The sequence below is a fragment of the Cyrtonyx montezumae genome, unplaced genomic scaffold (genome assembly GCF_038088225.1).
Source record: "Cyrtonyx montezumae isolate F1298 unplaced genomic scaffold, pur_monq_1.0 scaffold_5, whole genome shotgun sequence".
Lineage (NCBI taxonomy): Eukaryota > Metazoa > Chordata > Aves > Galliformes > Odontophoridae > Cyrtonyx > Cyrtonyx montezumae.
Genome location: NW_027072056.1, coordinates 15,585,308 through 15,600,846, shown reverse-complemented (window position 1 = coordinate 15,600,846; position 15,539 = coordinate 15,585,308). Strand labels below are relative to the sequence as shown.

The 15,539-nt window shown below is 39.3% G+C and overlaps 1 protein-coding gene across 1 annotated transcript in view; it reads right to left on the bottom strand.

The window, feature by feature from the left end:
- The window catches only part of MCF2L2 (MCF.2 cell line derived transforming sequence-like 2), a 107,126-nt gene that overhangs the window by 29,385 nt on the left and 62,202 nt on the right, over window positions 1–15,539 (bottom strand). Inside the window, exons 16-20 of the mRNA XM_065748403.1 lie at window positions 7,449–7,515; window positions 6,346–6,461; window positions 5,013–5,082; window positions 1,264–1,356; window positions 713–805 (exon numbers count right to left, since the gene is read on the bottom strand). Coding sequence (XP_065604475.1) covers window positions 713–805; window positions 1,264–1,356; window positions 5,013–5,082; window positions 6,346–6,461; window positions 7,449–7,515 — 439 coding nt within the window. The remainder of the gene's footprint in view (window positions 1–712; window positions 806–1,263; window positions 1,357–5,012; window positions 5,083–6,345; window positions 6,462–7,448; window positions 7,516–15,539) is intronic.

The window sequence follows — 15,539 nt, the reverse complement described above, 5'->3', positions numbered from 1 at the left end:
TCATAGCAGTACAGAACACTGCTTTAAATCTGGATGCCTCAGAACAACATGTATTCATTCATCTTTACTACCTTCTTGTGAGGCAAATCAGTAAATATTGATTATGTGTCAGAAATGGAGGAGATCAGATGGAAACTTAAGCTGCTGTCCTCAAAAAGTTTCATCTTTTTTTCTGTTGCTCATCACACCAGAATTTCAAGCACAGACCACTCATAATTCCAAACAAATCAAAAGGGAGGCTCTTCTACTCATGCTGTGGAAAAATTACAGACAATTTATTCTTAATTGGGGCCTTAAATGTAGGAGTGGCTCTTTCTGAAAGGTTTGAGTCACAACTATGATAAGTAGCAGGTTCAGAGAGCTGAAAGTGAGTTGAGTCAGTTAAATGAGGACGGACATCAGAGACATCAATTCCTGTTTTTAAACTGTAAAGCCACACTGAGCAAATAAAACCAATTTCCGTTTCTGTTTAAAGATATATAAAACAATAAAACATTTGCTACATAAGATACTCTATTTTGTTTTCCCCCAGCAGTCCTTATAGAAGTCCTTTTTTTGACTCTGTTACCATTTCACAACCTAGCATTACAAAGTACTTGTAAAGGAAGTGAGAGATGATTTCCAGTCAGTCCTCCAGAAAATAGTACTGATAAGCAATTCTATAAGTAAAACAAGCTGTGTGTTGGAATGCTCTGCATCATGGAAGAATTACCTTTAATAGCAGCTGGTACTTGGTGATTCTCTGGACTGGCTTTAGAAGATATGCATCTAGTGAGAGCTTATGATCCAATTTACGCTGACACTCCTGCAAGAGACAACAAAGAGGAAAAATATTGTTTCTTGAAACACAGGCAAGACACCAAGATCATTATTATTTAGAAATCTGAAGCTGGGATGTCTGTGAATTGTGAGAGAAATTTGCTCTACCTGCATAGGATTTTCCAGGTTACTTATGCCACAATGAAAACATATCAAAATGGGGCTAATCAAAGGTTCAACTTAGTGCTGAAATCTGGCATGCCCTGCTCAGGAGAATGTAATCATCTGGAAGCCAGAAATCGTTTGTCTTGGCTGTAGCCTGAAGAACTAGGTTCCTATCCAGGAACTACTCTATCTACCTAATCTCCTATCGAGAGTACACTGACACATACTGAGCACCTGCCATCAATATAAGAAGCATTTTTCTGTAGATTTTCTAAAGTGAAAGAAGAAGAAAAGCAAGTTTTGATGTTTTCCCACTGCTAGTCTGCAATGTAATTCCACCTGAAAAAAGATGCTGTCTCCGCACTGTCTCCAGAGAGCTTCAGACCTTGGCTTGTTCTGACAGTATTTTTCATATATCTGGAGGTCCTCTTTCTGCAAGAAAAGGAGAGCTCAAGGTAATAAATAATCCACAGAGCATCTGCCAGACTTCCTTACCTTCCATCCTAACACATAGAAGTGATTAATTTATGGTCATAAGTCTGTATGTAAAAATATACTGAAGTTACCTAACCTGCACGTTAATGTTGTAAAGTTACATAAACTAGAAAATGACATTTTCTCACTTTTTACACAAATCAAGAAGACTCTAGATTGAAGTACTTAAACTCTGTCCTATCCAGATTAGAAGCAGTGGATCCGTTTGCCCTGTCCTTTGACTACGCTCCACGTGCTCCCGCTTAAGTCCACAACAAAATCTCATTGACCTCAATGAAAACAAAGGCAACCTCAATGAAAATCCAGAGAGATTTCAAGGTCTCTAGGCTGTATGGGTAGACACAGGCAGACAGATGTTCCTCTGCCAGTTTCTGGGCTCTGGGCTAACCACAATCCCAGTTCCTCAGAAGCCCTACAGTCATGCCACCGTGGAGCACTACCATACAGATTCCTGAGCAAGACTGCCTGTGCATGACCAGCTTGGAGCCTTTCTTTCTGCACCTGCCCAGGTAGACAAAACTTTGGTGATTCAAAGACAGTGCCAAAAACAAAACACAGGAATTTCTGGTTCTCTCCTCTGTGCTTTCGGCACTGAACAGTGCCCACCTACTCATGGTACACAGAAAACATTTTCTATTGGATAGTGCTACTAGAAGAAACTAGTATTGTTGTTGTCTTCCCCTATAGTCTCGTGTTGACGTCACCTTGATGAATCAGACATGAAAGCAGAGCTGTGTAACATCTCACTGTGTCAAGAATTGTGCAATAAAAAAAGCTCCAGTGCTCTCTGTAGAACACTAATGGTGCTGTTTTGAAAGAAGAGTAGAGTTTTATTCACCTAAACAGGATTGTTTGTTCTTGTTGCCTTGGAGGAAAGTTAGCAATAAGGAACAGAATATTCCTGATAACATTATTATGCTCAGACTTCAGAATTGCATGACACAATTAATTCTCTAATTATTCAAATCTCAGTCTTAAACATTTAACACTTTTAAGTTTCAATATTCATAGCTTCCGATTTCCTGTTGCTACTTTCACACCATGGTCATCTTTTCTGTTACGACTTTCCTTCCCACAGTGATTTGCATGCTGAGATCTTTATAGGCTTTCACTCACAGTCTGCACCTGTGGCAAAAATGCACAGTTTCAATTATCTTTTTTGGCTGCTGGTTTTATATTTTCCTTGAGATCAGAATATAGCTCTGCCAATCCAATGCCAAGATTTCTGGTCAGCTGCCTAAATGACCAAATGCTAGTTTCTGTCAAATCAGTTTGTTTTTATAATATTTCACTAACTGGTAATGTATAGCAAGTAACTCCTGCCAGGCACCTCACTTGGCATTTGTTTTATAAGCAGTGTGACTGATGCATCTTTTGCTTCTTCTTGAGCATTCTTGCTTTGGTTTGATAAGCTTTCCATCTTCCCAGTCCCTTGGGGCTGGGATGATCAGCCTAAAGTGTTCCTCTTGTTGCTAATATGGTGCTAGAAGATATAGCACTATACCAGCTTGTATAGGCATTTCTATACACATCCAATCTTTCAGCATCTGCTGCATCCTTGCCACAAAGAGCTTTAAGCAAGGTCGAGTGACTGAAGGTGCATGGTGAAGCCACCATGTAGGCAAAGTTGATCTAGTTTACTTGCAGTTGGATTCACTTGATGATCATATCCTAACAAGAACATGCAAAGTGGAAGCGGGGATGAGGGTGTAGTTTCCCCCGTGCCACAGCAAACACAGTCATAACACACAGGGCAACCCAGCAGCCTCTGCTCAGCGGGAAGACGCAAAGAGCTGCCAAACCATGGGGAACGCAAACACACAACCAGGCTTTTGTTTGGGCCTCCTAAGGCAGTCCAACAGAAACAACAACTTTCTGGAGTTCATGTGGTTTTGTGTAAAAACAGAGCACAAGGGAAAGCCCTTGAATCAAAGGTGTTACTGTGTGAGCAGAGACATTTCAAAAGAGAGGTTTTTGCTTTCGTAGCGCAAAATTTGAATTAGTGAAAAAGCTAAGACATGGTTTAACTAATACATGGTTTAATTTCTTATTACATACATTTAGTGTTGCTTGACTAGTCCATGGAAGCTGATAAGCAAAGGTGGTAAGGGGTCTGATTTTCTTTCATTTGATACATGAGCCAAAGCTTTATTGAAGAGTACGAAACAGTGAGAATTGGCTCAGCAGCTATTCTGACAGAGGGAGACATAAGCTGCAAAATTTGAACATGGAATTTGATTTTTCAGCAGAGCAATAGGACCAATTTTGTATTATGAATTTCTACCCTCATGGTGCAGGGATATTTACAGTATATAGACAGTTCAGTGCTTCCAGATTTCAATGGCCTGCATTCTTCAATGACTGTTTATCCTATTTTGTGTAATGATTTCACCACAACATTTTCCTGCTCAGCATCTGAATATTAGGTTAACAACCTAAGTAATGCCATTTACTCAAGCTCTAAATACTGGCAGATAAACAAAGAGTCCAGCTGACCATAATCACAAATACAGTAGTATGATGCCTTTCAGCATGACTTGTTTGTAAACCAGGTGCCTGTTCTTTGGAGAATATCACATTTCTTGTTGAAATCTTAAAGCTGTGGCAGTGCTCAACGCCTGTGAGAACAGGGCCATATAGATTTAATACAAATACATGTGTATTTCATACAGTCCCTTGTCAATAAAAATTAAACAAAATTCAACACACACTCTGGAAAAGCAGGGTCTTTTTCTAGTATTCTTGTCAGAGAACAGGAAAGCAGCAGCAACTCACCAAATCAGGTTTTCTGATTAACAGGACCTCTGAATGAGTGCTGACAAACAGGAACCTTTTGTTGTATCACAGGTAACAGAGCTAACAGCCACGCTAATGGGAGCATGGCTTGGAGCTCTCAGAGGAGGGAGCTGCAGAACTTAGGTACTGAAACCACAGGAAGCAAAGATGCATGCATCTGACCAAAGCCACCACTTGAATCATAAACTATGGCTTTGGGTTTTCTCATACATTGATCTCATGCTACTTTAAATAAACATCTAACCCCCACCACTTCATCCAAGTTGGGGGAATCTCACTTGGTAGTTAAACAATGTGAACAAGTTAAAGAATCGACCTTGGAGTTAAGGAGCTGGTAGAGTTTCACCACACCAGGAAGGTGGTTGACTCTACTGGATCAGTTCCAGGGGATTAAGTCTCCTGAATGGTGCAAAGAAAACAGACAGAAGACATAGGACAAGCTATCTGCACTCAGAGCAATATGCTGTTACACCATTTCCTGCTTATTTACAGCTGGGTGGTGCAAGGTGTACATTAGATCGAGGGCATCAGATATCTATCTGATATGAAACTTGATATTTGGATCTTGATTTTTTCATCAGAGCTTAAAATACATTTGTAAAACACTGCTAACTCATCTCGTCCTGCCAGTAAACCAGATAAAGGCTCAGATTTTAAAATACACACAGGGAATTTCTTCTTATATGAATTTCCTTAATTCACACAAGCAATTGGAGTGAAAGGATAGGTGTTAATCTGTAAATATTGTAGGATAAGACCATGGATATTCACACAAACTCAGAAAAGGATTTGCTTACCCTTTTCAAAAAGCATCGGGCAAGAAGCTCAGGATTTTCAATGCAGTTTTCTAACTCTTTAAGGAAAATCCTGTGAAAAAAGAAAGGAAAGCAAACAATAATCAGATATTCTGCTCACACTGCATGCTAGCTTCCATGTAAATCCAGATTATAGTGTATGTTTCTGTAGCAAAAAAGATTTAATGTGGAACATAAAAATTCTGACACACAAAGAAAGATGTTATGTGATTTAGAAAATTGGAATGTAGTTCACAGCTGATTGCCTGAAACACCAATATTATCATGTTTTCATCTGCTCACAAGCATCTGATACATCTGGTTCTTTCTGGCTGCTGAGATTTATTTCCAATATGTGGCCCAAACACCCGCTTCCCATTTGGTTATGAGCATATTTCAGAACAGCTAGAAAAGACAGAAAAGCTCTGTCAAAGGCAGTTGTTTAATCAGCAAGCAGTGAAAATATGGGCTGTATTCCAAAGATTTCTGCAGTCACTGTAAGTCAGTACACTAAGCTTTTAGGAAAAGAAAGACAAGGTTTGCAAAGGGAGGGGAATGACACAGTCAAAATAAAATGATATGTAAATTGGAAAAAAATTTTTCTACTATGTATAAGTTACTCTGGGATAATTAAACTTGTAAAATGCTTAACTGTTTGTTTCATCTTACAAGCAATCATTATTCAAAAGAATTCGTAAATTTTCACTTTGTCTACAGAGAATTTTACTAAGTCAAGGCTAAGAAAACCCGGAAATTAACAGGAGAGACCCTAAGTTTTGTGTTTTGAAAGGGGATCACAAAGAGACTAATCTTGTCCATAATCAGTATTCTGTAGTTATGGGTATTAGATCAAGTGTACAGTTTGTTGATGCACATCCACAGAGTGGAAAAGGCTTCTGGAAAGGTTTATGATCATGTGAATTGTCAAATTCCTCAAGAAAAGTGCTGTCAAATGTATCATGTCTTCTGTTGATGTGATAATAGAAATGTAGGACAAATAGAGCTAAGAACAATTCCTTGCACAAAGTTTTTCCAGAGAAAGAACATCAGGATTTAGTCCTGTGACATTTACTCATCTACCCAGGAAGGTAAAAAATATTTGCCACTAGAGACATTCAAAATTAACCATGCAAAGGGTATAATCTTTCACAAATAGATAAAATTGATGATCTCGGGGGTATTCTCTGCACATGGATTTTATAGGACACATACAGAGGCAAAGTGAGGATGACTTTTCCTGCCTGCACACTTATAAGTGTAAGAAAGCACCCTGTCAGAAGGCAGGAGAAGCATCAGCAGCACCAAGGGCTCAGGACAACCACCAATTCACACATGCCTGTTGTGGAATTCATAGATTTCCGGGAGGTTCCCAAATAGAATTTCCTTCTTGTTCTGGAGCATTGATGGAATCAGATGTAATAAACTGGGATTGTCCATTTCTGAAGCATACCCCTGGAGAGGAGAGTGAAAAATAAAACCAGGTTATTTTTACCAGAGAAAAAATATTGCATCTGAATCACTAAAAAGCCCCCAAATGTGTGCGTTTTTTGTTCTCAGCAGAGCATACAAAGGCTTCTCCCTGTGCCAGTTTCTTTGTTGCTAGATGACTTTCTGATGCTTCTAATTTTCTCCAGAACTTCTATGCCTGATAGCTGCACAAACACATCCTTAACCAAATATGGACAGATTATGGGATCAAAAAACAGGTTTAAATCACGTTCCTACTAGTCAAAAGGGATGGAAACTGCTAAGTTTGGTAGACAATTGTCTCTGCCACACTGTTTCATCGTAAAAAGTTTAGTTTGGATTTATTTGTTGGACATGATGATTTGGTTATTTCTCATAGAAGCTCAATTGTATTTCTCAAATACACATTTTTGAGAGAAGAACATTCTGAGTGTAGATTTTAAAGTCAGAGTAATACATCAATTACTAGAGCTGTCAGCTCCCACAAATCAAATCGGAGGAAGAAGCAATAACAGTTGCAAAAAGATGCTAGTCAGTGATTCAAATCCCACACAAATACACACAAGATTGAGCCAGTGTTGGGACACTACATGGCCTACCTTCATCTCAGTTGTGTTCCAAACTTACATTCAGAGAAACTTCGTTTCTGACCCCATGGAAAACAAGGGTGCTGTTTCTGAAGTTTACTGATGACAGTGTGGAAAGGCCCATTACTATTTCTCTGACCACAGCTTTGAAAGCAATGCAACTTTTGTCATTCTGTGGGCTGGAGTAAGAGAAAGTGCTTCTGACCCTGAGGCAAGAAGTTCAAAACATCCCTTTATTTTCCACCTCCAAGGCTGAGCTATCTTGTTGACAGAGAATCTGTGTTCTCTGAACACAGAGTGGGAGGTGAGAGTGCTCAGCCCATGATGTGCAACACCAGTGATGACTTGGAGGTTAAGCACCAGAAGGATTTACAGATTTTCTTACCTCTATTATGCTTTGAAGTTCTTCTACGTAAACACGTTCAGTTTCTATCAGCTCATTTATTATGTGGCTAGAAGAGAAGAAATACTGAGAGCTGTAATATTGTATCTTATTGACAAGCTTAAACAGCCTAAATATCTTCTAGTCTTTTACTTTTTCAGTTCATTTTAAACTTTACCTTGGTTGTTACAGCAATTTTTATATCTATACATCTGAATTAAGATTAAAAAGATTAAAAACACCCCACAGAGCAACCATGAAGGTTTTCTTCTCCTAACAATCAGTAATAAGAGCCAATAAAATAGGATTATGTTTCCCAAGACTATGTTACATTTCCAAAGGCCATGTTCCATGTATGTTTTGCTTTCTTTTATAAAATGAAATTGCTGACTGGCTTCCTTTCTTCATTACATTGCAAAAGCAGGTGACTGGTGTCAGAAATCTGATACACTACAGTCAGAGTAAAAATGTTACTGTAATCAGGATTTCATAGCTATCTTGCCATAATGCTTTAAGTGAAGACAAAACTGCAGAGTTCCCAGCAGAGGGTAGAGAAGTGGGTCAGAGCTGTACCCTGCTCACACTGGAAGCATTAGCTCTCATTTATTTAACCTCTACACTGATCTTAAATGAAGATGTTTCTGAACAGTAAAGTCATGTCCAGCAATAGAGGCAAAAAGATAGCACTTTTTGACTACATAATGTTACTGTACTTTGCGACACCAGTGCAAAGGGATTCTGTTGGTCTCTAACTCATATACAATCTGTCAGTATTTCCCTGAAGTTGCATATGCTTTGGGGCTTTAAAATGTGTTTGAGGTATGCTCGAAGTGCCATGTTACTCTTCATGAGATAGACACATTTGTCACTCAAATACATCTTTTTGAGAAGTGCGTAGTTAATTGCCTAAGGCCATTTGCTTATAAAATGATTTTACAAACATTATCACTCACTTTTGTAACTGACTGAAACAAATAAAACTGTTGTGGCTCAATGTGCTTTCCTTTTAACAGCTATCGCAGTTAACTGCACAGTCCAAATGTAAAGGGGACGAGCAGGTGGCTGCTGTTCCAGCATTACTGAAACTTACAGGGCTGAAAAGAAATCCTTCAGGCAATCCACAACATTTCTGGAGCCAACCACTTTCATTTCACAGAACGAAAGGCTGGCTGTCCAATAGAACCTACGTAGGGCTTATTTAGCACTTCAAATGCGTTTCCATAGAGCTACTGCTTTGTCTTTCTTTTTAAGTTAACAGAGCAGGTGTAACAAAATCATCAGAGAAACTTTGTGTTTCTAAGCTTTACACTAATCTTCAAGTTACTCTTACTGTGGAAAGATGCATATTTACCTGCAAAGCAAAGCAGATTTCTGAATGTTGTTTATTCTGTTACCAAACAGATTGCACAAGGACTGACTCTGAACCCAACCCAACACTTAGCTGACAATTATACCTAAAACATAAATTATTGTCCCATAGGTTTCCTAGTAACTGTGTCATGAACAATCACATGCTTCCCGTCAGCAGTACAACTCAATCCAGTAAACAAAATGAAGGCCTTCATGCTCTTCTATTACCCATCTTCCTATGAATCTTTTCTGATTCCTATTCTTACACAGAGTACCATCTTTTCAATTCCAAGTGTTAGAAATCTGTAATATTTCTTAATTATTATTTTTAGTAATCCTAGTAGTTTGGGAGAAAGAAGTGTCCACTCAGGACATCAGAAAAGCTCACATCTTAAGAATGTTTTATTAGAGGTAGTTTTGTGGAACTTCTACAATATCACTATTGTAGTTACAGGGTTCTCATAAAAGTTAGCATAACTTTTTATGATTTGATTTTATTAACTTCATTCTACATGTAGATCTATACTAAGCGAATGCTTTAGCTTTTTAAGTGTTATAAAAACTCGCCTAACTTATCCTTTCACTCCTTGAGGTGTTGTCACTCATTTTATATCCCAGTTTCAGTGACACTGAGGTAAAAAAAAGCATCGTGCTATTCTTCAGCAGCTCCTGCTTGGAGTCCAAGAGCTCTGTTGTAATGCCCATGTCTCTAAATTACAAGTGTTCTGTACATAAAAGGCAATAATTTTTTCAATACTTCCCAGACAGATGGCTGGATCTGCTGCCACAGTGGCTCTCATTGCTCTGTTTTATTTTTACTCCCTCTACAACTGTACTTTTACCCAACCACAGACTGTATTCATATTAAAAAAGAGGAAATAGACTGTTGTTCCAGAAGTTCCAAGCATCCATAACATGTTATCCTACACTATTATTCTGAATGCATCAGTTTGTATTTTTCCAGCAGCACTGTCACCACTCAAACAAGCAATGACAAACTCAGTTTGTGTACCATAGACGACTGGACCCAGGAATTGGTCCCAGTGCAATGACTGGCAATGGGAGAAGCTAAAAGTGGAAGCTAATGGGAGAAGCTAAAAACCTGGGGAAGGAGGGTGCTGCAGAGTGGTACAAGGACCGGGTTGGTGCAACAGCAGCCATCAGGAGCCCTCAGCATCCATCTGAAAACAGCCTTGTGTAGCTCACAGTCAAATAATACCCACAGCAGCACAACCTCAAACACTAAAGGTTGTTGCACTTAGCAACAGGAATTGCTCTGTCACCGAACTGTTATCATTGTAAATCTGGGCACTGAGGCAAGAGGCTTCCACAGACCTTAGAACTGCCCTAACAAAGATGCAATTTAAGAACAGGAAATTAAAGAGAGACAAGTAAGCTTTGCTGCTGTGGGAGACAGCATTCATGGGCTACAGATGCCTGTGTGAGTGTGCTGGGCTGCTAAATGATGAAGTAGAGCATCTGCATTGTGGCACAAGGGGTTTAATGGTGCTTGATATGATCTAACCGCCTAGAAAACTGATAGTGACATCTCCTGGCCTGCATCAAGCCACAAGGGGTGACGTGTGAAATGTTCACCATCTCTTCCAGGCCGTCATGGGACAGCAAGGGTAACTCAGCAAGCACCTGCTGAAAAAGTATCATATGATACAGCAGCTGACAGAACTATTGTCACAGGCAGTTCCTTCAACTCTCTTTTTTCATTGCATGGTCTCAACAAATAAGATCAAGTTAGAATTAATTCCTAACCAGCTGCATCGTAAATCCTCTATTACATTGTTCAATATTTGCACAAAGCAAATGTAAATACACACTGTTTCTAGACATACAGGAACAGGTTGCCTGGAGAGGTTGTGGAGTCTCCTTCCATGGAGATACTCAAGACTCGACTGGATGCCAAACTTTGTGACCTACTGCAGGGTACCTGCTTTAGCAGGGAGGTTGGACTCGATGATCTTTTCAAGTCCCTTCCAACACCTGCAATTGTGTAATTCTGTAATACAGGAGACTGAACTGCTGATAAATAAATTAAAGACAAATGCAGCTATTCTATTGTTTTTCTTGCTGATAAGAAAGTGCAGGCACTAGGGTTTACCTTGTTCATTCTATCAATAATCAGGAATTAAACAAAAAGTGAACTGCTGGAGGGATGAGAAAGGGGAACAAAAAAATGAAGAAACATAAGCTAATCAATGGCAGACCAGAGATACAGGCCCATACTTTTAAATATAGCTCTTTCCAAGATCAATGTAAAGCAAAAAAGTTTCCCAAAACTACAGTTAATTCAGTCTCCTTTCTTTTTTTTTTCCTGCATTTCAGTACAAATTACATAGCAAACTTTCATGCAGACTTCTACCAGCTTTCAAGTGCTTTTCTCCAACCTGCAGTGCTGCCACACACACAGTTCACATGCCTCACACAGCAGCGGACCCATGGAGGTAGCAGCAGATGCAGCATGATATATCCCATCTGCTTTTGCATTTGCCTTCACCATCAGAGAGAAACAGAAAAACAGGAGATGGAGCCAGAAGGGACCTCTTGAAATCGCTTTCTTTGTGCTAAGGGACTCTTTATGGTGTGGCCAGTCAGTATGAAAAAATTGCAAAACCCAACAAAACTCTGAACTAGCCGAAGCTTCTGGGCAGCTCTCAGAAGAGTATTTCCTCACCAGAATGCTTTTCAAGTGAACAAGTCGTTTGAGCATGGATAGTGAAGGCATTTAGCCTGGAGGTCTGAGGTTTACATGGTCTCAATTGATTTTAGCCAAGGTCATAAGCGAACCCTTGAAACTGAGGTAAATGCTGGTATTAATTAATACACTTCACTTCCAGAGGGACATTTCTGTATCTGTCTCTGTCTGTGCTGACATTTAGACCAAATGCAGCTATTTATACTGCTCTGACCTGTGCAAATAGCAACTAGCAATGTTGCTAACCAAGTATAAACTAATCCGAACAGGCTTCTCTTGCACTGTGCTGCCTTGTTGGAATAGAACTGTGGCTACAGGCATTGAACTCACATCTAGAGACTAAGAGCATATTACTAAGAAGGTCTTTATCACACAGAAGACACATCAGCCTATCAAATATTTGCAACTCCCTTCATTCTTCATTAACAAGAAAAGCAAAAGGGAAAGTAATTGGCCAGCTCATCAGGCTCCCTGGGTCTGTCAGGTCATTGGGCAGCTCTGCCTCACAGTCATTCTGGTAGGAGCAGTGTCATGTGGTGGCACTGCTATGTGCTACATTAAAAAAGAAAAAAAAAAAACCCAACACTCAAATATGATGAAGTCCTAAGCAGAAATAGCATCCGGAGTCTACCACTATCTATTAATATCTGCTCTGGTTAAACCTCAATGACTTTTGCACATACAGTTACTATTTGTGCATCCTGCTCAGATGGCAGCACAAAACTGACCCAGGATTTCTGTTACCGTAACTGTGTTTCTTTTCTAACAAAATCAATGGCTCACTTTCATTCATAAAACTTATTTTCTTGTGAGGATTTGCTATCACAAGTGGCTGTTCCCAAAGGAGTCTTTTCCCCGAGCTGGAATTGGAACCATCAAACCAAATTAAGGTAGCGAGTTTGTCAGTGGAAAAAATTACAAGTCTTCAGTGTCTCTCCACAATTATTGGAGATGTAGAGCCAACAGAAGTGGCATTTGTGCACAGGTGTTCCATATCTGTCTTGCAAAAATGCATGGTGCCCAGAAGATGAAAAGCTAATATATGTCTGAGTTAGACACCAGCAGCTCACGGTACTGTATATTTTCTACAGCTGAAACAGCAGAATACCAGAATCTGTGTATGCAAGAGCCAAATTACCAGTAGAGTCTATCAAATAAATGAAAATAAAATAAACATATTATAAATCTGTCTGGTTTAAACAGAGATCTACTTAAATTGAAAGTACTAGGTTTTTAAATATCTAGCGGCTCAAAAGCATCAGAAAGGACTGAATGGAAATGCATGCAGGGCCATGGATACATACTTTATAACCAAACATCGGTATAGGATAGAGCTAAACAGAAGAGAAATGAGAGCAAGAAATGTCCTGGCTTGCAAAGTGGTGTGGAACTTATAGGCCCAGTATCCTGGCCAGTCTTAATTGCTGTCAGATTTCTATATTTGAATTTGAATGAAATAAAATGATAATTTTTGCAAATGTATCTACTTGCTTTTACCCTGTGGCAAAGATGTTGCTGTCAGAGTGGAAGGAGAATCAGCAATTAGCACAGTTAGTTTTCAACCAGAAATTGCTACTAGAAATTCTGACTGATCTAATCTGAAAATATCAAAATGATGTCTGTGCAATGGAACCAAAAGAAATGATAGCACGTAAAGTGATCCATAGAGGAAATTTCCAGTCCACTTACATAATTGCTTTCAAGAAGATTTTTTCTTTTTTGCATTTCTCACAGTATTAAATGTACTTTTTTCAGTTGAAAAGTATTTTCAGATGAGATTGTGCAATAGTTCAAGTGAAACTTGAGTATTGGTCAGTTGCAGCACTTTACTCCCTAAAGTGATGCAAAAGATTGTCATGAACGTAAGAACATTTGTTTGAACTGGACCTTGTATTTGTTATTTGATATAGAAACCCCTTCTGATTTCTTTGACACATACACTCTCATCTGAAAATTAGTGACCTTTAGTGAAGATATTGTATTTGCCTGCGTAGGTGATTCTATTTCACTGCAACATGAAGTCAAATGTTTAAGGTGTTAAGGAAGTTGCGTTGAGTAGGAGGACTGTATTTTTGCTAGAAATATATTTTACCTCTGAGGTCATTATTTATAACACTTTGTTTCTTTTGAAATGCTCTGATCTCTTTGCATGTGAGAAAGTGTCCCACATTCGTTGCTCCCAAAACAAACGACCTTGGGGAAATATTTTTATATACCTTAATTAGTTGACCTACATTATAGGAACCAGAACATTGTTGTTAACAAAAAGGCAAATTAATTAATCACCTACAGAGATGAATAGTATGAACAGAGGACTGAAAGTCAAGCAAGAGCTGTCTTTCATCTCAGCTGTGCATCTACACTGAAATGATGCAGCTCTGCACACAAATCTGAGCTAGCTTTAGGAAACGTGGCTGCTGCAGACTGGTCATTGCTGTGGGCCAAAATAACAACCAGCTAATCGGGACAGACACAAACAGTCACAGATAGTATTTAAAACAGAAGACTTCTAAAATACAGCACTTCAGATCTGGTGAGCCCTTCTGCTGTGGGAGCCCCACTTCTTGGAAGCAACTTCTTTCATGTTTGCTTTTCTGTAGAAGTTTGAAATAGAGCAGGCAAGAGAGAGCTAGAAATTGAATGGTTTCTGACTTCTGCAAAAACTATTTAACAGGCTTTTTTTGGAGTCAACCTGATGTCTAAAATGGAAACTGTCTACATGCAGCATACTTTTTCCATTCCTTTGTAGACGAGATATTGCGATACCCAAATACCGATCGACCTCTTTAAGTGAGAAATCTGATAAATCTGACAGTGGTGTGAACTTTCCCTCACAGAGAGGTAAGCTGTGACACTTGGAAAAGGATTGTTTTAACAAAAGCAAAACCTAAGACAGACACAAACTACAAAGCTTTCAAACAGATGCGACCCAAAAATAAAGTACATTAGTTGGTTTGAGGAGCCTTAATGGGAACCGTTTACAGTGAGAATTCATGTTCACCACTGTATCCTGAAGGGCCTGCTGCTACAGGAAAAGGAGAGCCTCAGTGGTTCTGATCCTCCAGCAGAACTGCTCAACAGCTTTGTTCTGCAAGACTTCGGAATGCCATTTAGGTAAAGGAGGAACTAGTATTGTTATTACGATGAATAATAGTTGATTTTACAGACAGTCCTGAGTTTATATTGGGAAGAGAAGACCAGAGAAGTGCATGTTGCAGTAATTCTGGCCTGGCAGTAGTAGTGGGAATCAGCACAGACAAACAGAACCTGTGCATTTTAACCAACAAAAGCATGTTTGCTGCCATTCAGCTTTAACTCAAGTCAGCTGCCATACAAAAAAGATTGCCCATTTTAGTTCGTCTTATATGTCTATTGGCCAGGGAACAGAATATGAAGGCAGGTTTGCAATAACTAGAAATGGAAATAAAGCATCAGTGCCTTCAAACTAGAGGTGATGGAGAAGGATCAGCATGAGTCTATTAAATGATGTGGAACGCTAGAGAGTTTGCAGAGGATCTGCTTGATGGGCAGGTGATACTATGTAAAACAGAAGTCCTGTGTAGGCCCATGTGAGGAAAGAGGGAGCCTGTTGTATGAAAAATACATGTGAACTTTCAAAAATAAATGTGTCACAAATCTTGGAAACTCAGTTTTTATATTCTGAGTTAATGAGTAGCTTAAGTGCAGAAAGAAAAGTCAGCAGTGATTCACTGAACAGAGCACCCAATAAATCCCTGCTTCATTGCATCACCAGCTAGACAGGACTGAGCGATATCCCATGGTGTTATCTGCTGCTGCTCTGCAAACCAAGCTATTATTTAGATCAGCCCAGTGTGGGTGCAAGTCATCGTCACTGATTAGGCAATGTGACATACGCTTTGTGCGTATAAACGACAATGTGAAGTGCTCAGCGTGAATGCTTCTTTGTGAGCTTACTGACATGCAGGAGCTGCATACTGTTAACTTCAGATCAGTTTAAAAGCAATTTCATTAGAACTGCTGTGGACGTGCAGGGACAGATTGGTGTGCTTTGGCAG